The 25,883-nt window shown below is 37.9% G+C and overlaps 1 protein-coding gene across 1 annotated transcript; it reads right to left on the reverse strand.

Moving 5' to 3' along the window:
- Window positions 1-1,656: 1,656 nt before the first annotated feature.
- On the reverse strand, window positions 1,657-14,426 carry LOC147492631 (uncharacterized). The gene is made up of 5 exons (XM_086567565.1): window positions 13,815-14,426; window positions 8,149-8,177; window positions 2,970-3,300; window positions 1,888-2,385; window positions 1,657-1,800 (listed from the first exon to the last, which is right to left on the reverse strand). The coding sequence occupies exons 1-5, from the start codon at window positions 14,424-14,426 to the stop codon at window positions 1,657-1,659; spliced, it is 1,614 nt and encodes a 537-aa protein (XP_086423691.1).
- Between the last annotated feature and the right edge of the window lie 11,457 nt (window positions 14,427-25,883).

Here is a 25,883-nt window from a genome sequence, read left to right on the forward strand (position 1 = left end):
AGAAATGGAAACAAAAATTATGAGTGGGTCTTCGCAGGTGGGTCCTCTACCTGTGTCAGTAGCGGACCTACCTAGAAAGACCCTCCATCCGTTTCGTATGTCCCACGGGTCCAGGGGGTCATGATTCAGGTCCGCCTCCTGTTCCATGACCATCTCCTCGGCTGAAAACTTGGCCAAAAATTCCGCCATTGCCTGGGCCTTCTCTGCGGTTCTAGTTTGGTACTCAATGTCATATGAGCTCAGCAGCCCAGCACATTTCAACATTCTCCCCGACTTCTCTACCTTCAATGCCTGCTTGAGTGGCAAATTGGTCACCACTACCACTGAATGAGCATCAAAATAGGGTTTCAACTTGAGTGCGGAGAAAACCAGAGCCAAGGCATACTTCTCAATCTTACTATATCTTGTTTCGGCGTCCAACATTGTTTTGCTTTGGAAATACACTGCTCTCTCTTCCTTGCCCACTATTCTTATCAACACTGAACTGATTGCACCCTCTGACACCCCCAAGTATAAATACAGCTTCTCCCCCTACCCTGGCCGCGATAGGATTGGGGCCTTGCCTAAGTATTCTTTCAGTTCCTGGAAAGCCTTTTCACATGCCTCGGTCCACTAAAAGTCGGTCTTCCTTCTTAACAGCAGGTACAAGGGTTGGCACTTATCCGAGGACTTAGATATGAACCTATTGAATGCCTCGGTCTTCCAGCCAGCCGTTGAACCTCCTTCACGTTTTGCGGAGTGGGCATTTCCAACAATGCCCTTATTTGATCTGGGTTTGCTTCTATTCTGCAGTACATGACTATACACCCCAGAAACTTCCCGGATGTCACCCCAAATGTACACTTTTCCGGGTTCAACATCAGTTTGTGCCTCCGCAGTATATAGAATGTCTCCTTTAGCCCTGCTAAATCTCGTTTTCAGTCATACTCTTTTCCACCATGTCATCTATATAAAACTCCATCCGCTTTCTAATCTTACTCTCAAACATCTTCTCCCCCACCCTTTGAAATGTTGCCACCACATTCTTCAAACCAAATGGCATCCTGGTGTAACAGTACGTTCCCCCTTCCACTATGAACGCCGTCTTTTCTTGGTTTGGGCCGTACATCACCACCTGATTGTAGCCCATCGACGCGTCCATGAATGAAAAGAACTTATACTCTGTGGTTCGGTCCACCAACTCATCTATCCGCGGCATCGGGTAACAATCCTTTGGACACTCCTTGTTGATGTCTATGAAATCCACGCACATCCTTACTTTCCCATTCTTTTTAGGCACCGCTACCACATTCGACAGCCATTCAGTGAACTTGCATTCACGGATGATACCGCATCCTTCAGTTTATTTACCTCCTCTCGAATTCTTTGTGCATACTGTGGTTTCATGCCCCTCATTTTCTGCTGGACTGGGCGGGCCCTTTCTCACATATGTAATCTGTGACACACAAACTCCGGGTCCAATCCCACCAAATCCTCGATTGTCCATGCAAATACATCACTGTTCTCAGTCAACAAGGCAATCCAATCCTCTGACAAACTAGCCCCCACATTCACAAACTTCTCGTCCTCGGCCACTCCGATGGTCACAACCTCAATCTCATCCATTGTCTTGCCCCCAACGAGCGGCCTCTTTTCTTCGGTCGCGGTCTGCAATTGCTATGCTAGGCTGCCCCCTATCTTCGGCGTCCCCTTACCAGGTGCGCGTACAAGACCCTTCCTTGTCACCTGGTGGAGGTTCTGAGCCGCGACCTGATCACCCCTTATCTCGTACATTCCCCCATTCATCGGGAAACGGATCACCTGGTAATAAGTAGAGGGAATTGCCTTCATCTCATGAATCTATTTTCTTCCCAGGATCGCGTTGTATTGCGAGTTAGTGTCTACTACCATAAACTTGGTGAAAATGGTCACCGGCCCCGCAGTCACCCGGAGTACTAGCTCCCCCAATGGCTCAATCATGCTGTCGTTGAACCCGAACAAGTTAGTCCATGGAGGCTTCATCTGCTCCCTTTCTATACCTATTTCTTCCATCGCACTCTGAAACAGCAAATCCACTAAACTTTCGCAGTCTATCAGCACCCTTTTCACCATGTAATTCCCCATTGCTAAGGTAATCACCAGCGCATCTTCGTGTGGCGAGCTCACCGACTCCAAATCCTTTGGAGTAAACTCTATCCAGTCATTTCCTTTGCTACTTCCTGGAACTGACCGCGGACTGCTCACAAGTTCGTTTATCTGCTGCAGACTGGTTGTCCTCCTCACCTTATCCCTGTGGGCGTTCCTTCCCAGCGTTTCTCCGCTAAATATAACATTTATCGTGCCCAGGATTCTGGCCGCGGCAGGAACCCTTTCGATCGGCTGAACTTCCTCGACATGTTCCTTTAGCTTTTTTTTTGCAGGCAAAATGTGAATATATTATTAATATAAGTATAAGAGTACACGAGGAGACAAAGTCTTCAAGTTATAGGATAGGTTCCCACCATGAAGCAAAATAATGAGCGTACTCTAGAGAACTCTAAAGTACGACTTGACTGCACTGTCGATTTTGATTACAAAATAAGGTCCTAATGTTAGGATCGACATTCATCGTTGGTTATGCCGAGTTCCTTTCCTTGCCCTTGTAGATGGAGGTGAGTACTTCTGCAACATCCATTCCGTCTTAGACTTTTTCTTAGTTATCGTCTGCCATGGCGTTTTCATCGTCCTCGGACGGACTTCGTCCGATTCATCATCCGCTAAATCAGCCCAATTAACCGATCTCGAAGATCATTACACTCATTTACTAATGTTAGCTTGTTTCCATCTCCAGAAAATGGGATGGATGTCTCAACAACTAAAACTGCTGGGGTCATCATGACGGGAGATATTGCCCTAGTTTCCCCCTCTAAGAGTGTCTCATTTCTTTCCCCGAGGCCCGATTCCCATCCAAGCCACCCCAGTCCACTGAACCGCCTCATTCTGGCCCGTACCTCTAGCAGACTCCCCAGCCATGTGATGGACCTCTTGCTCAGCCATACCAGTCCCAGTCCCAACCTCAACCACATTCTGTACAGTATGCGATTGCCTCGTGTAGCCTCTGCCATCAGTTGAGCTGCTTGAGCCTCTTGCAAGTCTTGTTCCCCAACATTATTATCCTCATTTACTGTAGCATTTACTTGCATATTTATAGGCTCTACATCAATAGCAGTTGGTTGTGTTGCTATTGGAGGAGTAGAGATGTAGTTTCCAGTTGAGTCCTTAGTACCACTTGTTCCGGCATGTTGCTTATCCTTGTTTCTCCTTCTCTTCTTGTTAAGTTTCCTAGCATTAGGAACTGGTCCTGGAATAACAGCTTCCTTTTCTGTTGCCTCCGTTCTTTAGCTATCCTCTCCCAATCATTCTCTCCACTAACCATTGTAAAGCAAAGCATTCATTGGTAGCATGATTCCTGACCTGATGGTACGCACAAAATGGATTTCCCTCTATCTCCTTAGGTGAGCTCCGCGGTTCTTAGTAATGCCACTGTCCCTTGATCAGGGGAAGGATTTCCTCCAACGGCTTGTTCAGTGGAGTAAAGTCTATCTCGCGATAGGGTTTTCTCTCCCTGTACTCCCCCTGCCCTGCCCCTCTCCGCTCTCTGTGTCTCCCCTTTGTAGGCTCCTCCATCTCGTGCCGCGACTATGTCTCTGTTCCTCCTATCTTATGCGGCCACGACATGCACTGACTTGTCGGGTTTCCTGGGTTCCTTACTATTTCTCCGCAAAATGTCCTCGTAGCATATGTGATAACCGTAAAAACTAAACTAGATTACTCTAACCTCATTCTTACAGTATCAATTATTTATTTCCTACTCTCACATATATATTCATGCAATATATAGAGTACGAAATTGTTCCACTCTTAACTCTTTAGACTTAAACGAATTCAACTAATCAAACACAAAGAACAATGGTGAGAGTAATGTGTGAAGTGATTTATTTAAACTAAAACTAATTATAAATTAAACTAATTTAACTAAGCAATTAAAAGGTGAATTTAATGAATTGGAAGAATATAGAGGGGGGAAATTCCACCATGCAATTCGAATGCCTATTAGTTAGTCATCAAATTGAATATTGATCCCTAGTGAATACCAAGTCCTCTCGAATCAAGGTTCCACTAGCATGAGAGTTTAACTCCACCACAAATCTCTTTGATGGTGGCTCTAAACTTTAGTTCATCATTATGAGGTTTATCTCTAAACCCTCATAATAATGAACTTGACATTCTATTCTAAATAACAACTAATCTAACAAGCAATCATCCTCATATGGCTTCTTTAACCTCCTCTAATGGAGTTTTTAGCCTAGTTTCATTGGATGAACAATATCAAAACAATAAGATGAAGACATTAAATTAAAGAGACAAAAATTGAATATTAAACTAAGGGTTTTTATTGAAGGATTTAATAGAGGCTAAGAATTAAATTATTCTAACCTAAACTAAACTACAAAAGGAGAAAGAGGGAGAGAACCCTAAACTATATTAAACTAAAGTGGGAGTAGCCCTATGTTTTAGCCTTAACCCTCCTTATATAGGAGAAGGTTAGGTTATAATTTTGTGCATGGGTTTTAGGCTAGGTTATGGACCTATAAATCAAGTCCATAACCCAACTGGGTAAATCCAAGACTTCCAATTCTGGTCGTGTTACTGTAGCACGCAATTACACCAATTTATACTACTCTAATCAAGTCAAGGCCTAGACCATTAGAAAGAACTTTCTGAGCCGGTCATTTTATATATAAAATAGGCCTAATTCCGAGGCCTGAGTCCAAAGATATGGCCTTTTGAAGTTCTGTTGACTTTTCTTCAGCTTTCTAATCCGGTTTGACTTTCACTTAACAGCTTTGGCTTGGGGTTTTTAAAGGCTTTTTCTCTATGAAACTTGGGCTTTCTTCATAGAACTTTCACAGCAATCACTTTAGCTCCTTTTAGCGCCTACTTAGTAACGAATTGACATTTATTCAACTCCAAAGCCTGAAATACAGAAAAGCACGATAATAGTACTAACTCTTACTTATTAATCACATAATTAGTCTAAAGAAACTACAGTTTTGGGCTCTTATCAAACCACCCCCAAATAGTATTTTGCTTGTCCTCAAGCAAATATGAGAAAATAGAATAATTGACTAAAAATGGAGTTCTAACTAATCTCGTTTCGCCGAGTGCAATTGCATTGACCATATGCAACAAGGCCTTAAACCACTAGGAATTACCTAGTGGATGAGTTATAGCCTCGTGAGAGTTTTCCAGTGAAGGTACTCACAAACTTCATCTATACTACAACGACTAAGAAATAAAACTATTGTTTCCTTATTTATGCCTCAATAATCTATACATCTCACTAGTATTTAAACAAGAATGATCATTCTAAAACTTAAAATAATACATGCATAATAATCAAATCATCTTAAGATAAACAACTATACAATGAACTATGATATGAAATGCAATGGTAGGTCCGTTTCTGAAACTTTTGGGTAGCGTGCCTAAGTAGGTTCTCACAAGGAATGTGTCAAAACACATAACACTCTGATTTTTCCACTCAAATTTGCTAACTCCAGTGTGTAGTGGGCACACGTTTCCTCACAATCTCAATGACAATCCAAGGAAACCAAGATCAATCAAACACATTTACCATTTACTATCATACCAACCTATTCCTAATTAAGCTAGAGGTCTTTATTAGGTGATACGGGGCGTAGGTATTGGTTAAAGAAGGAAGGAAATGGATATTCAAAAAGACAAGTCTAAGAAAATAGGGTCTTCATATTATGTAACTAGAGAAAACCTTGTTATTTTGCTTCTACACTTTGTTTCCATCCTTAGCCTTTTTATTTTGGCTTTTTGACTCCTTTTATTTTATTTTTGGAGTTTTTATTTTATTTTCTTTTTCTTTTCTGAAGCAACTAACTAATTTTTGTTTACATTTCTCTTCTCTTTTCTTCACTCATCCCATTTCTCAGACTTATCTAGATAGGTAGGCTAATTTTATTTTTTCTTGTGTTTTATTGGGTAAAGGATTTGTGGTTTGTGAAAAGGCTAATGAAAAGCTCAGTGGGGCAACTAGCGGATATAAATTTCATATAGGTGTGAATTTCTGGCTATATCGATCCAAAGAGGGCCTAAATTCTCGCTTAGGATATGGTGTGGTGATCAAGCAAATGGATGTGTAATTTCTCTACTCAGAATTTACTTCTCCCTTATGTCATCACTCAGATATTTCACTCTTATGAGGCTTTTAGGCTAGATGCTCACAGGATATGTATTAAGTACTCTAACCTAGGTCTCAGAAAAATACTGCCAAGTACAATCAAAGATGCTCATGCAAGATGTTCATGAAAAAATGCAATAACTATTACTTATATATTAATCTATGTTTCAAAAATTAAATCCTAATTCAAGTACTACGTGAGATTTCTAGACTAATATCATCATGGAGAAGGGAACAATACTATTATCACTAAGTGCCTAGTATAAACAATATTTATGATTTTTAATTTTTTTTATATAAAGAAAAGTGCATTGATAAGAGCCCAAAACTGTAGTTTTAACCCCTTAATAATACTACTTTTAGACCAATTATGCGAGTAATAAATAAAAGTTAATGCTAATTACGTGCTTTTATATATTTCAGACATGGAACTCAATTATGTGCAGAAATGTGCCACTTTGGCGATATAAAGGAGCAAAGGGTTGGTTGCTAAGAAGTTCTATGATAAAGGCCAAGATTCAAGGAGACAAAGCCTTTATGAATCCGGGTCAAAAGCTGAAAAGTCAACACAGGCAGAAATAGTGCACAAGTCAGCAGAACTTCCAAAGAACATATCTTTGGACTCAAGCCTCGGATCTGGACCTACCCTATGTCGAAACGACCGGCTAGGAAAGAGCTTTCCAATGGTCCAAGCGTTGACCCAATCAGAGGAGCAAAAGTGGACAAAAAGTCTACTGAAGTCAAAGCCAGCTGAAACGGGCTCTGTGGACTGAAGAAATTGGGCTTTGGGCTCAATTTTCTGGCCCAAAACATGAGACCTCAGCCCATGCACGAAATTGTGGATCTGGTCTCCTTCTTTACATAAAATAAGACTTAGCTCTTAAGAAAAAGATAGTTAGATAGCTTAGTATAGAAAGTAGCCATTAAAATAGCTTGTAGATCTAGTTTTTGAATTCAATTAGTTAAATTAATTAGTTTCATTCCTTGTTTTAGATTAATTCTTTGAATCATTGTTCTTTATTAATTAGATAAATAAAATAGTTTATTCTTGTTCATTTCGATTTTTTCATTTAAATTTGTAGATCTAATTTCAATTCTTGTTATTATTCAATTCTTAGTTATTAATTAGATTTGAAGTATTGTTTAATCAAAATTAGTAAAGTTCAAATCTTTATATTATGTCTAGTATTAATTCAATGGGAAATGATAGCTTGATGAATCAAGGCTAAACCTCCATTAGAGGGGTTAAAGAAGCCTTGATGAAACTTGATCTTTGTTAACTTAGAAATCGTCGTGAGAGTTTATTCCACTCTAAAAGGTCGTTAATTCTCCATGAGAATGGGTGGATGACCTCACATGCTAGTTATTAATTGGTAGAGATGTCATGTATAATTAGGGATTAGAACTACCATTTTGATATGCGAAGCATTGCAATTTGGATCATGACGAGTCTTTGTTAGTTGATTAAGTCGAGTTAAGGTGGATTCAATTCCCTTTAATTCTTTATCTAGATTCAAACCCTTAACATCCTGTCATTTCGCTTATTCGTAACTTGTTATTTAAATTTACATCGTAGTATAAATTCCATCATTACTCTCACTAGACTTTGGATAGAATCGTCAATTGTAGAAAACTTGAATGCTAAAGGACTAGGAGTGGAACGAATCTTCTATTCCAACTATACGTCAATAGATTTGAGAGTAGAAAACAAATATCTTTGATAAGTAACAGTTCAGTTTAAAGTTTTACTTGCGTTTAGAGTTTCATAGCTTTATTTGTCAGTAAAACTATCTTTTTATGTTTATCATGCATAATTTACATCCTAAAAGTGCCTAATTTTTGCAAATATTTCTATCCCACCCCTAAACAATCGAATGATATGTCCTCAAAGTGTAAGAGATAAGGAAAGAATTTACCATAGAAACATGACAAAAATTGGCAATACCTGTAACAGAAATATTGTAAAGAAGATATGATAACATGAAGCACAATTAAACAATTACGTACTAACTAACACAAACTCTACTGGAGTAAACATGACAGGCAAAGGGTGGCAAAAAGATTTGAAATGAAATACCAAAATACGCCACCCACCCCCAAACAAAATTTGAAACTCTTTTGAAGTTTGAAAAATGTTGTGGCCTATACTCCATTAAGGTGGTATTTTACAAGAAATTATATGGGTCTTTTAAAGTTAGATTCCTCTAGACTTAATGTGGGGTCGTTTTAAGTTAGATTCTCCTAGACTGTGCACACCCCTAAACAAGCAAGAACTGGGGTGACACAAAATGGATGATGCGTGGTCAACTATAAACTAATAGCCGAAAGAGTTGGGTGTCTAGCCATAAAAACAAAATACTAAATGCACCCCCAAACAGAATGAAGTTATATACTTGGAAGCAATTATGTAGAAGAATGAAAGAAAACTTAGTAACTCATCAAAGAACATATGCAAACCATCATGTTGTAGCTATTTTAAAGAGTTAGAATGACCCAAAAGATGAATTAGTGATATTTTAAGTGAGAAAGGAATGAAGTATGGATCTTGATGTCTTTCATGAGGCTTAGATGAGGGAAAATAAGACAACCTAGGTTTCTCACTACACTCGGTCAAAGCTTGGCTCTCAACTACAGGAATAATGTACTCATGGGATTGTGTACTAGGCAAACACTCTTCATAGTGAGGGTTGAAAAAATTATAGAGGGTCTCTGAGGCAATAGGCTCAAGTGCAAATTCGAGGTTCTTCTTAAATGGTGGGTGAATGGATGGCTTAGTTATGCTAGATGGTTGGATTGTAGGAGGTGGTAACTCAGGTGGATGGTGGTCAGTTGATGGTTCATCAGTTGGTGGATCCTCACATGCTCTTAAGAAATCATATAATTCTTCATCTAGCTTAGCTGAATTTATAAAGTTGTGGTTCGTGGCTTTATCTATAAGAATTTCATCTATGTTTTCCATTGTTATTTCCTCAGCTGGCAAACTAAATTTAGATTCGCATTGCTCTAAAGATGCTACTTCCTTTAATTCTTGCACATTACCTTGTTCATGCCTTAGATTAGAATTGTTGATTTCTATTTCCTCACTCTCGTCCTCTAAAACAATATAAGTTTCCTCAATGGCATCATGGTCATCCGAAACAAGTCCTACAGAGTCGTCTTCAAGAATTTTTCTCATCCAGGTTGTGTGTGTAGTTAATATAATAGGAGGGTCATGGGAAGGTTGGTTCATGAAATTCATGGCAGGTCTTAACTAGGTCGAATGGTTTGGTTATGGGAATAGGTTGTTCTACTTGTGTGTCGATCTCTAGCAAGGTTGAAATTTCTGTGTTAGATAAGGGGATCATGGAAATCATTTTGGCTAGATTCTGAAGCATAGTTTGGGTTTCTGCATTTTGTTCTCTAAACGTTTTTCCATTATTGGCTATTTGTTGGGAAATTTGGTCTGGGAAGGGTGGCAAGCTAAATAGGTGGGTGATTTCTGGCATGGTGGAAAGGTCTGGCGTAGGTGAGGTTAGCATCAATCTTGTCCGTTCTAGGTTCTTAAGTATTATTTTGTTTTGGGCCATTATTTTACCAAATGTTGTTAGCGGAGGGGAAGCTTGGTGGTGTGGTTCTGGTTGGTACGGTGTTTGATAGTCATAGTTATTGGCGTTTGAGTAACTCTGGTTAATTTCGTATTGTGCTGGGTTAGGTTGAGGTTGAAGAAATATAGGACATGAATGGGCAGTGTGGTCTAGATCTGACCAAATTGTGCACGGAAAAGTGTTTGGTTCGTTATACACACTCATTACGGAACTAGAATTATACGATTAATCGGTTGACTCCTTGTATAGTTTGGATGACTAGAAAACTCTTGATTGCATGGGTCACTATAAAATTTTGAAAATTGAGGTTCATAATTATTATTATATCCTATAGTAGGTTCAAACTTTTCATATGATGGGCAATGAGAAACCCAATGGTAAGGACTACCACAACATAAACATGGTGAAGGTTTTGCATAATAATCATATGATTGTTGGTCTATGATAAGAGCCCAAAACTGTAGTTTTAACCCCTTAACAATAATACTTTTAGACCAATTATGCGAGTAATAAATAATAGTTAATGCTAATTACGTGTTTTTATGTATTTCAAGCATTGAAGTCAATTATGTGCAGAAATGTGCCACTTTGGAGATATAAAGGAGCAAGGGTTTTTTGCTAAGAAGTTCTGTGATTAAAGGCCAAGATTTAAGGAGAAAAAGCCTTTGTAAAGCCCGGTCAGAAGCTGAAAAGTCAGAGTCAACGCGGGCAGAAACAGCACACAAAAGTTAGCAGAACTTCTGAATACCGTATCTTTTGACTCAGGCCTCGGAATTGGGCGTACCTTATTTCAAAACGACCGTCTCGGAAAGAGATTTCCAATGGTCTAAACCTTGACCCAATCAGAGGAGCAAAAGTGGATGAAAAGCCTGTTGAAGTCAAAGCCAGTTGAAAAGGGCCCTGTGGACTGAAGAAATTAGGCTTTGGCCTCGATTTTCCGGCCCAAAACATGGACCCTCAGCCCATGCACGAAAATATGGATCTGTTCTTTGCCATTTCCACACACAAGACTTAGCTCTTAAGGATCAATTAGCTTAGGATAGAAAGTAGCCATTAAAGCTTAGTTCTAGATCTAGTTTTGAGAATTTTTATTTAGTTAATTAATTAGTTTTTTTAATACCTTGTTTTAGATTAGTTATTTGAATCAGTGTTTATCATTCATTAGATAAATAAAATAGTTAGTTCTTGATAATTTCGATTTTGCTATTTAAAATTGCTTAGATCTAATTTCGCTTCTTAGTCGTTAATGATTTCTTAGTTATTAATTTAGATTTGAATTATTGTTTAGTTCAATTTAGTAAAGTTTGAACCTTTATATGATATCTAGTTTAATTTCATTGGGAAATGATAGTTTGATGAATCAAGGCTAAACCTCCATTAGAGGGGTTTGATGAAAACTTGATTGTGTAATGTAGAATCGTTATAAGAGTCTATTCCACTCTAGAAGGTCGTTGATTCACCATGAGAATAGGAGGACTTCCTCACATGCTAGTTATGAATTGGTAGAGATGCCATGTATAATTAGGGATTAGAACGACCAATTCTTACGTTCTTACGGTAAGAATTGGATTACAACAATCTATGCTAGTTTATTAAGTTAGATTCAAGATGGATTCAATTCCCCCCTAATTTTTATTCTAGATTCAAACTTTAGTATTCTGTAGCATTTCGTAGTTGAATCATTATAGTTAGTATCTTGTTCTTAGAATTCCCTTCGTAAAACTCTCGTTAGACTTTGGATAGATTCCCAATTATAGAAAACTTGAATGCTAAAGAACTAGGAGTGGAATGAATCTTCTATTCCAACTCTACTTTAATAGTATCGAGACTAGAAATCTTTGATAATCACAAGTTACGATAAAGTTTTAGTTTTACTTTCGTTTATTCGGAGTAGAATTATATTTACTTTTACAGTCTTATCAGTCTACATATTGATTATGCCATATTGGTTTTACAAATATATTAAGGACAATTAATATGCAACCAAAACTCTAACTATAAATTTCTAGATAGGCATATATGTTGATGTTTACGATAAACAAGCTTGATTATACTAGAATTGAAACTCCTCTGAAAGAAGAGGCGAGGAGTGGAAGAAGGAGTACCTGAATGCCTCCTTGCTACGCGTATGAATATTATCTTGTATACGTAATCTCAGTGTATTGAAGAAGTTAGAAACACCGAATAACTTGAAGAAATGGAAGTTTGGACTGACCTGTGAAAATTGGGTTGCTCGAGGAAAGAAGTGGGCGGTTTCAGAATTTTGCGTGAAGGGCGTTAGCAGGTCGCACTCGTTCCTGAGGCAATTTTTAGTGAGTTGAGCGCAGGGGGCGCTCAGAATTTGCCTGTGAAAGGCGCGGGTCGCGTTCAAGTGGAACTCGAGTTACAGTGTTTTGAGCGCAGGTCACACTCAAACTTTGCCTTGTATGGGCGTGGGTCGCGCTCTCCAAAAAATTTGAAATTTTTATAGTTGGTTGCTAAGACGTCCAGTAAGTAGCCTGTAAAATTTCAAAATAATCGTAGCTATGAAAATCCTTTTACTGCCTTGCAAAGTTTGCAAAACAGTTTTCGGACACAATACAAACAACCGAATGGTTAACCAATCCAAAAATCGTCGTTGCGTATGTGATAACCGTAAAAACTAAACTAGATTACTCTAGCCTCATTCTTACGGTATCAACTATTTATTTCCTACTCTCACATATATATTCATGCAATATATAGAGTACGGAATCGTTCCACTCTTAACTCTCTAGACTTAAACGAATTCAACTAATCAAACACAAAGAACAATGGTGAGAGTAATGTGTGAAGTGATTTATTTAAACTAAAACTAATTTAAATTAAACTAATTAAAATAAGAATTAAAATGTGAATTTAATGAATTGGAAGAACATAGAGGGGAAAAATTCCACCATGCAATTCGAATGCCTATTAGTTAGTCATCGAATTGAATATTGATCCCTAGTGAATACCAAGTCCTCTCGAATCAAGGTTCCACTAGCATGAGAGTTTAACTCCACCACAAATCTCTTTGATGGTGGCTCTAAACTTTAGTTCATCATTATGAGATTTATCTCTAAACCCTCATAATAATGAACTTGACATTCTGTTCTAAATAACAACTAATCTAACAAGCAATCATCCTCACATGAATTCTTTAACCTCCTCTAATGGAGTTTTTAGTCTAGTTTCATTAGATGAACAATATCAAAACAATAAGATGAAGACATTAAATTAAATAGACAAAAATTGAATATTAAACTAAGGGTTTTTATTGAAGGATTTAATGGAGGCTACAAAAAAAATTATTCTAACCTAAATTAAACTACAAAAGAGAGAGAGAGAGAGAGAGAGAGAGAGAGAGAGAGAGAAAACCCCTAAACTATATTAAACTAAAGTGGGAGTAGCCCTTTGTTTTAGCCTTAACTCTCTTTATATAGAAGAGGGTTTGGTTACAATTTCATGCATGAGCTTTTAGGCTAGGTTATGGACCCATAAATCAAGTCCATAACCCAATTAGATAAATCCAAGACATCCAATTCTGGTCGTGTTACTGTAGGACGTGATTTCACCAACTGATACTACTCTAATCGAGTCAATGTCTAGACCATTGGAAAGAGCTTTCTGAGCTGGTCATTTTGATATAAAATGGGCCTAATTCCGAGGCCTGGGTCTAAAGATATGGCATTTTGAAGTTCTGTTGACTTTTCTTCAACTTTCTAATCCGGTTTGACTTTCACTTAACAGCTTTGACTTGGGCTTTTTCTCCATGAAACTTGGGCTTTCTTCAAAGAACTTTCATAGCAATCACTTTAGCTCCTTTTAGTTCCTACTTAGTAACGAATTGACATTTATTCAACTCCAAAGCTTGAAATACACAAAAGCACGATAACAGTACTAACTCTTACTTATTAATCACATAATTGGTCTAAAGTAATATTATTAAAGGGGTTAAAACTACAGTTTTTGGCTCTTATCAGTATGTATCTCTCTACCTTCAAATACAAAGCATGTAAGGTGGTAACTTCAATCTTCGATACTGATTCGTGCACCCTGGTTCCCTGCTTCAATCCATGTTGGAAGACTATGACCGCGGTGCGCTCGTCCAAACTCTCCACTCGCAGTGTCTCTTCCTTGAATCTACACAAGAAGTCTCTGAGTGTCTCGGCTGACTTCTGCTTGACGTTAAAGAGATCCGCTACGTCTACTACTCTTTTCTTTTGATGGATGAAGTGATTCATGAAAGCTTGCTCCAATTCCTCGAACCTTTGTATGCTCCACGATGCCAACTGATAATACCAGTCAAATGCTCCCCCTTTCAGACTGGCAGGGAACATCATACAACGGAGGCCATCATACTTTGCCTCTTGCCACAGCGGCATCTGCTGCCGGAAGTGATGCAAATGGTCCGCCGGATCTCTTTTTCTGTCGTACCTTTCAAACCGCGGCTGTGTGAACCTCTTGGGTACCTCCGAATTCCAGACCGAGTCAGCAAGTGGATTCTGATTCAGGCTATCCACCACCTTTTTGGCCACGATGTGTTTCTCCTTTTCCACCACGCGGTTAGCCTCTCTGTCTCTTTCGATCATTGCCTGCACCATTTCCATGGTAATGCCTCCTGCATGGTTCACCCCGTCTCCCTGATAAAGTTTCTCGCTTTGCACTTTCACCTCCCTACCCGCAGGTACTGCGGTTTCCGCTCCTCCCTAACTATCTTCTCTTTCTTTCCTCAACTCCTCATTTTCTTCTCTAAATCTACCTACTTCCTCCTGAAGCAACCTAGTCGCCTTAGCCACCAAACCTTCGACTTCCTTTTCTCCCACCTTTATGTTTTCCACGCTCGCCGTTTCATTCTGAACGGCCTCCTCCCTCGTCAGCCTTCCTCTACCTCTTCCTCTCTTAGCTGGAGCCATGTTTTACAACTTCCCCTTCTTCCCAAATCATGGACCTACCTCTTCCCTACAGACTGCGCCAAATGTATGAACACACGTTACAACCTCTAAGATCAAATGTCTTAGTCCACTCTCTCTCTCTCTCTCTCTCTCTCTCTCTCTCTCTCTCTCTCTCTCTCTCTCTCTCTCTCTCTCTCTCTCTCCTTTCTTTTTGCTCTACTGTTCCTTTTTATATCATCCCTCCTTCCTTCCTATCCGTTGATCTCCCTCCCATCCTTTGGTCCACCTTGACACACCTGTCTTCTTAAGGTTCTGCGGCCTTGTTGTTGTACCCCACGTTCCTTCTCCATTAAGTTGCCTCTTCTTTGACTCTAACCGCACTTTTCTCACAGGCCCCTGTATGGCCTATCCCTTTTTAGGGTGCCGCGGATACGATCTGGTGCTTCGCGCCTTTGCTCTCTTATCCTACTTTGGGCCAGCGGGCATGCCACCTCGGTTGTCGTAAAATAGGCTAACACAAGGTACTCACAAACTTTTTCTATTTAGTACAAAGGGTCTTATTTTCTTATTTATTCTTAGAAGTTCATACATCTCATTAGCGGTGAATAAGGACAAACTCCTTTGAACTTAGAATAACATATATACAGTAATTTAATCATCTAAAGATAAATGCGCAAAACATGAGTAATGAAATGCAAAAGCAAAGTTGTTTTCCGAGGCTTTTGGAGAGCGTCCTTAAGATGAGTTCTCACAGGGGTGTGTTGCAATCACAACTCTCTGATAGATTCACTCAAGGTTCGATTGATCACGCTTGTCACTTACTATCACACCATCCTATTCCTAATCGAGCTAGAGGTCTATTTTAATTATTAAGAGTTACGGGGCTAGGGTGATGGTTTAGAAAGAAAAAGGAAGGGAAAAACAAAATTTTATAAGTCGAGAAACTGGGCCTTCATGATACTTGTAAGCAGAGAAGAACCTCGTTTTGATCTTTTGCTTCTGAATTGTGATACATTCTTTTATCCCTTTGGCTTTGTGACTCCATATGATTTTTAATTTTGGGAGTTCTAACTTTGCGTTTGTTTCTTTTTGTTTCTGATATCGTCTCCTTTTGATTTTGAACTTTTGGGAGATTCTATTTTTTTGACTCCTTTGATTTTTTTGGAGTTTTAGTTTTTGGATGGGACTTTCTTTTCTTCAATCTCTTTCTTTCCTTTTCTTTTTGAAGCAAATAACGATTCTATTTTTATACAAGATCTTCTCTTCTCTTTTTCTGATATCCATCCAGTTCTCAACTTATCAGCTAAGTAAGCTTTTTATTGTGTGTTGTAATGGGTTAGGAATTTTTGGTGAAGAATAAAAAGCTTTTAGAAAGGGTGAAGGCTCAAGAGGGATAATTATAAGAAAACTATCTTTTTGGGTTTTTAACATTTATTTGGCTATATCGATCCAAAAAGGGCCTAAATTCTCTCTTAGAATATGGCATGGTAATCAAGCAAGTGGACGTGTGGTCTTTCTATCCAGACATCCTTTGTGTCATCACTCAATAATCATTTAGATGAGGCTTTTGGCTAGATTCTCACAGGATATGGAACTTAATTGTTCTAACCTTAGCTTCGGAAACTCACTGCTATATACAAACAAATGATGATGCATGACATTCATGAAAAGATGCAGAAACTATTATACGTATATTAGTCTAAGTACGAAGAACAAGTCTTTACTCTATTGTTATAATGAAACTTCTAAACTTTTTATTCATCATAGAAAAAAGAAAGAAGACTTTTTAATATGGGGTTTTTAGGTTTTAGTCCAACTTATAATAGCGATATTAGGCCTTGATACATTTATACTTGAAAATTAGACTTTAGTCCAACTTTTGTCTTGTATTTTGCTTAATACCTAAAATACCCTTACACGTGTGTCTCACGTGCAAACCATAAATTTTGGTTTTAGGCTTGCTATGTGGCAAACATCTAACGCGTGTAGATCTACCAAAGCACCACCGTTGATTTCCACTTTTGCGTATCTCAAAAATGTGTGATAATCGTAAAATGATAGTTTTACCTACGAATAAATGATAAGACTCAAACGCAAGTAAAACTAAAACTAAACTTGTCTCTCTAAATTGTTTATCAAAGCTTTTCTACTCTCGATTCTATCGAAATAGAGTTGGAGTAAAAGATTCGTTCCACTCCTAGTTCTTTAGAATTCGCGTTTCCTAAGATTATCAATTTATCCAAAGTTAATGAGAGTTTTACGAAATTTATACTACGATACAAATTAAACTAACAAGATATGATAATTCAACCACGAAATGCTAAATTGATACTATGATAAGGAATTAGGGAGGATTGATTCCGCCTTAACTCGACTTAATTTACTAACGAAGAATCATCGTAATCCGAATTGAACTGCTTTCGCATAACAATTGGTTCTTCCTAATCTCTAATTGTTCATGGTAATCTCTGCCAACTAACATCTAGCATGTGAAACAATCAAACCCATTCTCATGGTGAACTAATCGTTTTCTAGAATGGAATGGAAAATCACAACTATTCTACGCTAACACAAATCAAGCTTCATCAAGGCTTCTTCAACCCCCTCTAATGGAGGTTTAGCCTAGAATCATTATGTTATCATTTCCAATTGAATTTAAACAAGACATCATATAAAGATTATAACTTTACTATATTGATCTAATCAAGAATTCAAATCTAAATTAACAACTAAGAATTGAATTTATATCTAAGTAATTTAATAAATCAAAACTGAATTTATGAATAACTCACTACTTTTATTAATCTAATGAAGAATAAAACAATGATTCAATAACTAAATTAATAATCTACTTTGTTCTAAACTAATTACTTGAACATAAAACTAGATCTAAAAATTATTCTCTAATGGCTACTTGCTACCTAAAGCTAAGGATTGCTTAAGAGTTTTTTTCTTATGTCTTGAAATGGAGGAGACAAGATCCACATTTTCGTGCATGGGATGAGGAGCTATATTTTGGGCTGGAAAATCGAGCCCAAAACCCAATTTCTTCAGTCCACAGAGGCCTTTTCATCTAGATTTTGCTTCAATAGACTTTTCGTCCACTTCTTCTCCTCTGATTGGGTCAATAATTGGACCATTGGAACGCTATTTCCAAGCCGGTCGTTTTGACATAAGGTAGGCCCAATTCCAAGGTTTGAGTCAAAAGATATGATATTTGGAAGTTCTGCTAACTTTTGTGCGCTATTTCTGCCCGCGTTGACTTTGACTTTTCAGCTTTGACCAAGATTTTTAAAGGCTTTTTCTTCTTGAATCTTGGCCTTTAATCACAGAACTCCTTAACAACCAACCCTTGCTCCTTTATCTCAACAAAGTGACACACTTCTACACATAATTGACTCCAATGCCTGAAATGCATAAAAGCACGTAATCATCATTAACTTTTATTTATTACTCGCATAATTGGTCTAAAAGTATTATTGTTAAGGGGTTAAAACTACAGTTTTGGGCTCTTATCAATGTGTAAACCATAAGTTAGGCTTGAAACCCAACGGTCATAAAAATTGAGCATAAATGACACTTGTCACATTTTGCAACCAACTTGATCTAAATAATCCAATGGTCAAACAAATAGAAACATTTACAAGTCGGTACAACCCTTTATAAATGGAGAGGTAGAAGTCATCTTCTCCACTACTTCTTCAGAACATATCTTGTCAAGAGGTTGCAAGTAATATTCAAATATGGGTGGATCACATAGGTGGTATACATTCTTCAAACCTTACTAGCTAATCGACTAAAATCTATGATTGGGTTAAGGATGTGGTAAACAAAAAGAGAGACGCACAAGAGATGTAGAAGGGTTATGGATAATGACCCTAATCCAAACCAATGCTACAAGGTGGTTGAATTGTGGCTCCATTATGATTGGGTTGGATGTGGTAAAAGAGAGACTAACTACAGCTAAACCAATGCTACCTACAGATATGAATACCAAATTTGTGTTCAATTGTCATGTGTGTGAGGCTGAGTGTTGTTGTGTTGTTGAATATCCCAAGTGATTCTAAGTGTGGTGTGTGAATCTGTGTCCTGTAAGGGTGATATTCCCTCTTAATAAAGAAACTTTAAATTCTGTCATATATACTATAGTAGCAACACCACAACTGTATTGCATCACAAAAGCAAACATAAGTCTCATTCACTAACAAAACAAGTCCACCATCAAGACATAACTAAAACATAACCAAGCAAGTTCACTATAACAACATCAATTCAACAAAATCACATAAGTGAACTAGAATATCCAAAACATAACAAAATATGCCACATTGTGTCTGGCTATGATGCCCATTTTGAGTGATAAAAAGTACCAACTGACGAACTATTTATTATGTTTGACTAAGATGCTCCCTAGGTCATTGAGTTGAAGTCACTGGAGGAGTTGAAGGTGAGTATTCACCAATCATCAAATGATACATACCCCTTGTCCTGCATCCACTGGTTTATGTGGGTCCTCTTTGCCTTCTACTGCCTCCCCTGCCTCTACCTTGTGGTGGTGGTGATAGTGGTGGTGTTGCTGGTGCCTACTGTGCTGGTGGTACTTGCTGCATTAGTGCTCCTTTTGTTCTCTTACTGCCTCCCCTACCTCTACCTTGTGGTGGTAATGGTGGTGGTGCTTCTTTGGAGCCTTCGGCTGCGGTGGTGGTGGTGTTCTTTGGTGCTCTTTGACTAGTGGTCTTGGCCGGGTGCCCCGCTACACTAGTGGTGCTTCTCCTTTACCCCTACCACCTCTACCTTGTGGTGGTGATGGGGGTGCTTCTTATACTCCCTTTCCACCTCTACCCCTGCTAGTCCCTCCACTTGCTCCATCTTGTTGTGTTGGTGCTTCCTGCTGCTGCACTGGAAACTCAAGTGGTTACTGCACTTGAGTTGTTTATGATTGTTGCACTTCAGTTGGTTGCTGCACTTGAGTTGGTTGTGATTGCTGCACTTCAGCTCCATCATCCACTAGGGCACCTTTAAATTTAAGCATTATATCCATAATTAGAAAAAACACAAGCACATTACATTGTTTAATAAATAGTTTAATACCTTTTCTTTTTTTTTTTCTTTTTTGTAGTTTGCTTGCTTCTTTGCTTCACATGTGGTGCTATTGTGGCCCACCTCACCACACTTCTTACATTTTCTAATGATTTTACTGCTTGCTGGTGCTTCATCTTCATCTCTAATTCTTTGCTTCCTAGGTCTACCTGGTTGTACTGAGAGCTCAGGAGGTTCAACCAAGTCTTTGAATGAAACCTGAAAACAAAAGAAAACACTTTAGAAACCAATTTAAACTAATTTAATAAGTTAATATTGCTAAAAGATTAAATTTGATACAAGTAATAAACTTACTATTGGATCCCAGTCCTCTTTGTTACCAATTGGATACAAGTAATTTGCATATGTTGCCCTTAATGCTTGAACACTGAAGTGTGGACTCACATCTCTAACATTGGCAGAGCAGACAAGTCTCAGTCAATAAGTTACCTTATCTAACACTGCAAATATCAAAGGATGATTGCACTTGATAACTAAATACATGATAACACTGCAAATAACTAAATTACCTTATCCATGGCTCTCTTCTTTCCCTGATAACTATAATAGCATGTACAAATGGCACTCCTGACGTTTGCCACTCAATGCAGGTGCATGTCTTCTTCACTATATCCACAACATACTTTGTACCAGTCTGGGTGTTCATAGCCAAAAAAGCAGTGTCTGACACACCAGATACCTTGTACCTCATATATCTCTGCTCACTTTTTTCTATCATAAACTTAATATTAGGCACTAAACCCTCCTCTGGTAACTCCATAGACAACATCCTTCTATCATACATGATGTGCAATAGAGCTAGGTTATACTTGTCTACAAATTGAATCAATGGTTTATCTCTATACTCCAATATCCATGAATTGAAAGACTCACTGAAGTTATTTGTAAGCTCATCACACTTTGATGTCAAATCAAAGTGTGCCCTAGCCCATGTGTGCCTATCCTCTCTGTCCAACCAATCTAAAGCAACCTTGTCAGTCTTAAGAATTTGTGCCAAAAATCCTTGTATGCTCTGGTAACTTGTATGCTCTGGCTACTCCCCAAGCTAAATTTTCCCATAATTCACCACTAAAAGTCTTTTTTAAAATTCTTGTACATGTGCCTGAAACAAAATCTGCAACAAGAAGTTATAGTTTAGTATTAATCAAGCATAGTGAATAAGGGAAGTAATTTTTTGCCACAGCTGGTATTAAGTAATCAAGTTCATACCTGTGATTTGAATCTAGGAAGTAATGTGCCATAACTGGTATTAATCCCTTTTGTCTGTCTGAGATAAAAGTCAAAGGATCCTTGTGCTGAATCAGAAATGGCTTTAGCTGACTTAATAATTGCATCCAAGTAGCTTTATTCTCACCTTGACAAATGTAAATCCCAAGAGGAAATATACCATTCATGGCATCCAACCCTATAGCTGTTAAACAACATCCACCATATTTTCCTTTTAGGAAACACCCATCAAGACCAATTACTGGTCTGCACCCATTCAACCACCCATTAAAAGAAGCCTTAAATGATATCACAACACCTATGAACTCATCAGTCCCATCCTTCTTAGACCACTCAGCAATGCTTCCTGGATTGCCTTTCTTTATTTGCCTACACAATTCTGGGACAAGAGCAAACCCTTCCTCATAATTTCCATTCAATTTTTCAAGAATAAGTGTTCTGGCACTCCAAGTAGTCCAATATGAGATTTTAACACCAAATTTGGTAAACATATCAGCTTCAAGATCTTTTGGCTTGTAATTTGGATGATCTCTCACCTTATCTTGAAAATGTTTGGCAACCCAAGGTGATGTGGCCTGACAATACTTGTTATTCTCATTTGCTTTACAAGTGTGTTCATTATTGAATTTTCTCAAAATGAAAGTGTTACCATCCCTTGCGATAGTGGCTGTTATTGTCCACTTACATTCCTCATCCTTGCATAACAAAACGTATCTGACCTTGTCATTCCTATGTTGCCTAAAACGGAACGTCTGCTTAATTGCCTTGAACTTGAAGAAATCTCTGCAATCTTCTAAGGTAGGCCAAGTCATTTTGGGCCTCAAGTCACATAGTTCATTGAAAACTGGTGGGTCTGAAACCTTTTCCATCTCTTTTGCTTCATATATGTTCTTTGTTTCCCTAACTACAACATTGCCCAACACAGAACCTTGCAATTCTTCTTCTAAATCTTTCATTTCTTCTTCCAACACAAATGCCTCACCACAATCCTCCAAGTTAAAGTCATCTCCACATTCTGAATTCTCAGGTAAGTACTCCTCATCCTCATCATCAGATTCATAGTTAAATGCATTGTCAGCTTCTTTTCTCCCTCCAACAGTGGGACCAAACTTTTCACCATAATAATAGTCATTGTCACTGTCACCATTTAGCACTTCATCCACTGCTACATCATTCAATTCCACATCAGGAACACCATCCAATTCCACATCTCCAACATCATGCACTTCATGATCCAATGCCTCCATGTATTCATGAATATTTTGAGTACAAAAGTCATGTTCCAACTCATCTAACTGAGACTGCTCAATGTTCTCAAATGCCTTCAACACACCATCACTATCTAGATCACCTAGCTTAGACTGAGTAATCACTTCTTCAGGCCCCTTCATAACATTGTCACCCTCATTATCAAAAATTTCAAGTACCAATGGCTCTCTATTATGTCTCATGGACCTTCTTATAGGTGTCATTGCTACAGTGGGAACATGTCTAGTTTTAACTGATTTTTTGGGATTTTGAGATGTAGTAGGTAGTGTTGTGGGGACATTTGAGCAACTTTGACTTAATCTGGGTGATCTTCTACAACTTTCTTGAACTTTTTTTGCTTTAGTAGGTGTACTAGGTAGTTTGGGTGTAGACTTAACTATTGGGAGAGTGTTACTGCTTGAGGTGGTAATAATAGGAGGGCTTCTAGTAAACTTTGTGGCTTTTGGGGCTGCGGAGTCAAATAAGTGATACTTTTTGTCTTTTTCAGGCTTTAACTCATCCCACATATGCAACAGGTGTGCATCTTGTGATATCTTACACATGAACCCTTCAATCAAACAAGCAATCTCAACAGAGTCAACTCCACCAACCAACTTCCTTACATCTTTGTTAACATCATATCAAGCATACATAACTCATCACCATCAATTTGCATTTTTTATTTCTTCCTACCCTTGTAATCGGTTCTCTTAAGCTTCCCTGGGGTAGTTATGCCCCAACAACCACCATAATGAACCACAAATTCCTTCACACCCAGTAAATGAGAAGCCATACTATACCAAAATATTTAACGAAAAATAGACAATTAGATAACAGGCAAACAAAAGCCCAAATTTTCAGTAAAGTTAGGATTAGGTATCACTTTATACTAGTAATTTAGTTTATAGTACTAGAACATAATGAAAAAATAGAGCTTGATCCTAACACATGCAATAACACTTGCGTAGAACTTCCTCGATCAACGATGTAAAACAATAATGGTCCCTTGAAGAAAATTCCCTGATCAATGCAATCACCTCAAATGGTCACCTCAAACAATCACAAATATTCCATCCCAAACGACCTTGGATGGTAAAGGTCAGACCTTTAAGGGTTAAATGAAAATGAGAGAACTGAAAAGAATTATGGTTGAAATGAGTTAGAATTATGGTTCAAGTTGGGTTCGACTGAGAAGATTAAGTTGAAATGAGTGCGAATTATGGTTCAGTGGAGAAAGGTTAGGGTTAGAGTAAGAGAAAGGACGACTGTGAGTTGAGTGAGAGTGAGCACAAGTGAAGGAGGGAAAATGTTTTCCCTCATTATTTATGGCCACATTTTTTAGATACGCGAAAGTGGAAATCAACGGTGGTGCTTTGGTAGATCTACACGCGTTAGATGTTTGCCACTTAGCAAGCCTAAAACCAAAATTTATGGTTCGCACGTGAGACACACCTGTAAGGGTATTTTAGGTATTAAGCAAAATACAAGGCAAAATTTGGACTAAAGTCTAATTTTCAAGTATAAATATATCAAGGCCTAATATCATTATTATATGTTGGACTAAAACCTAAAAACCCCTTTTAATATATACTAAATGAAAAAATATTTTTGGTCTTTTTCAAAAAAAATATTTAGAAAGGAAGAAAAATACTATTATATCTACTATGTATAAAATACATAGTTTTTGCAAAATGTTACTGTACCACCCCCAAATAGAACTATGTTTTGTTCTCAAAGTATGAAGAGATAAGTAAAAATATTAACATAGAAACATGAGCAAAAACGATGATACACATGTATTCTGTTCTTCATAATGAAAATACACCACACCCCAAATAAGTTTGGGGTGTGGGTTGTTTGATATAGAACGAGAAATACATGGTTTATTATACTAAGGATAATTATTCTGCTATAAAAATTTTTTTGTGTTTTGTTTTTTTTTAAAACATATATGAAATGCATGAAAGAAAAATAGAAAATTTTGGCATGATGTATCTGTTTTACCTTTTACTCATATACCAAATTCCACAAAAAAACAAAATAAACAAGTAAATAATATTAAACATATAATTAAACTTATACTACGTCATACACATAAGAAAGAAATAGAAAAATAAATAAATCCAACTATACGGACACTAGGGAGAATCCTAGTCAGAATCCGTGCGTGACTCTTCTCGACGTCTAGAAGATCCTTTTCCTTGTTAACGTCGAGACCTAGCATGTCTATCATTACATGGGAGCGTGTCTCTAATGCTCTGCAGTGTTCTAGTGACATTGTGCTGAAAACGTTGTTGCTCCTGCTGGAAGGACCGCTGCTCCTCTCTGATGGTCCGCTGTTATGCTATAATGTTACCCTGAGTTTCCCTAAACTTGTGGAGATACGAATGCATAATCATTTGGCCTCCATGGAGGAAGTGAACTCCGTCCATGGGTGATAAGAGCCCAAAACTGTAGTTTTAACCCCTTAATAATCATACTGTTAGACCAATTATGTGAATAATAAGTAAGAGTTAATACTGATTACGTGTTTTTATGCATTTCGGGCTTCAAAGTCCATTATTATGCGAAATGTGCCACTTTAGCGAGATAAAGGAGCAAAAGTCGCCAGAACTTCCGAATGCCATATCTTTGGACTCGGACCACCGGATTGAGGCCTACCTTATGTCAAAACGACGGCTCGGAAAGAGCTTTGCAATGGTCTAAGCCTTGACCGAATCAGAGGAGCAGAAGTGGACGAAAAGTCTGTGGAAGCCAACTACAAACTGAAGAGGCCTTTTGGATCGAAAGAATGGGTTTTGGGCCCGATTCTCGCCCAAAAACATGGCTCCAAGCCCATGCACGATTTTGGATCTGGATGTATAAAACAAAAGCTTGACTCAGTGTTAATGGCAGTCAATGGCAGTTAGGTTAGGTAGATAGCTTAGAATAGAAAGTAGCCATTAAAATAGCTTCTAGATCTAGATTTAATTGTTTTATTTAATTAGTTTCAAATCCTTTATTAGATTAAACCCTTGGATCTTGTTCTTCATTTGATTAGATCAATAAAGTAGTATTTTTATCAATTTCGATTTTGTCATTTCCATTTCTAGATCTAATTTCAATTCTTGTTCTTATTTCATTTTAGTCATTAATTTAGATTTCATTATTGTTTAAATTAGTAAATTTTAATGCTTATTATTATGTGTAGTTTTAATTTAAATGGAAATGATTATGAATGATTCAAGGCTAAACCTCCATTAGAGGGGGTTGAGAAGCCTTGATGAAAGCTTGATTCGGTTATCGTAGAGTCGTCGTAATTTCTATTCCACGCTTAGAAATAATTAGTTCACCATGAGAATGGGTTTAATTGTTCACATGCTAGTTATTAATTGGTAGAAATGCCATGTGTAATTAGGGATTAGGAAGAACCGCTTGTGTTCGTGTAGTAGTTCAATTCGATTACTGATTTTAATTTGGCCGTTAGTGGATTAAGTTGAGTTAAGGTGGAATCAATCCCCCTCTAACTCCTTATCATAGAATCACCGTAGCATTCCCATAGTTGTCTGATAATCGACTAGTTGCATCTTGTGGGTAGTTGCACCATAGTTTAGTTGC

Source organism: Coptis chinensis, chromosome 6, assembly GCF_015680905.1.
Source record: "Coptis chinensis isolate HL-2020 chromosome 6, ASM1568090v1, whole genome shotgun sequence".
NCBI lineage: Eukaryota > Viridiplantae > Streptophyta > Magnoliopsida > Ranunculales > Ranunculaceae > Coptis > Coptis chinensis.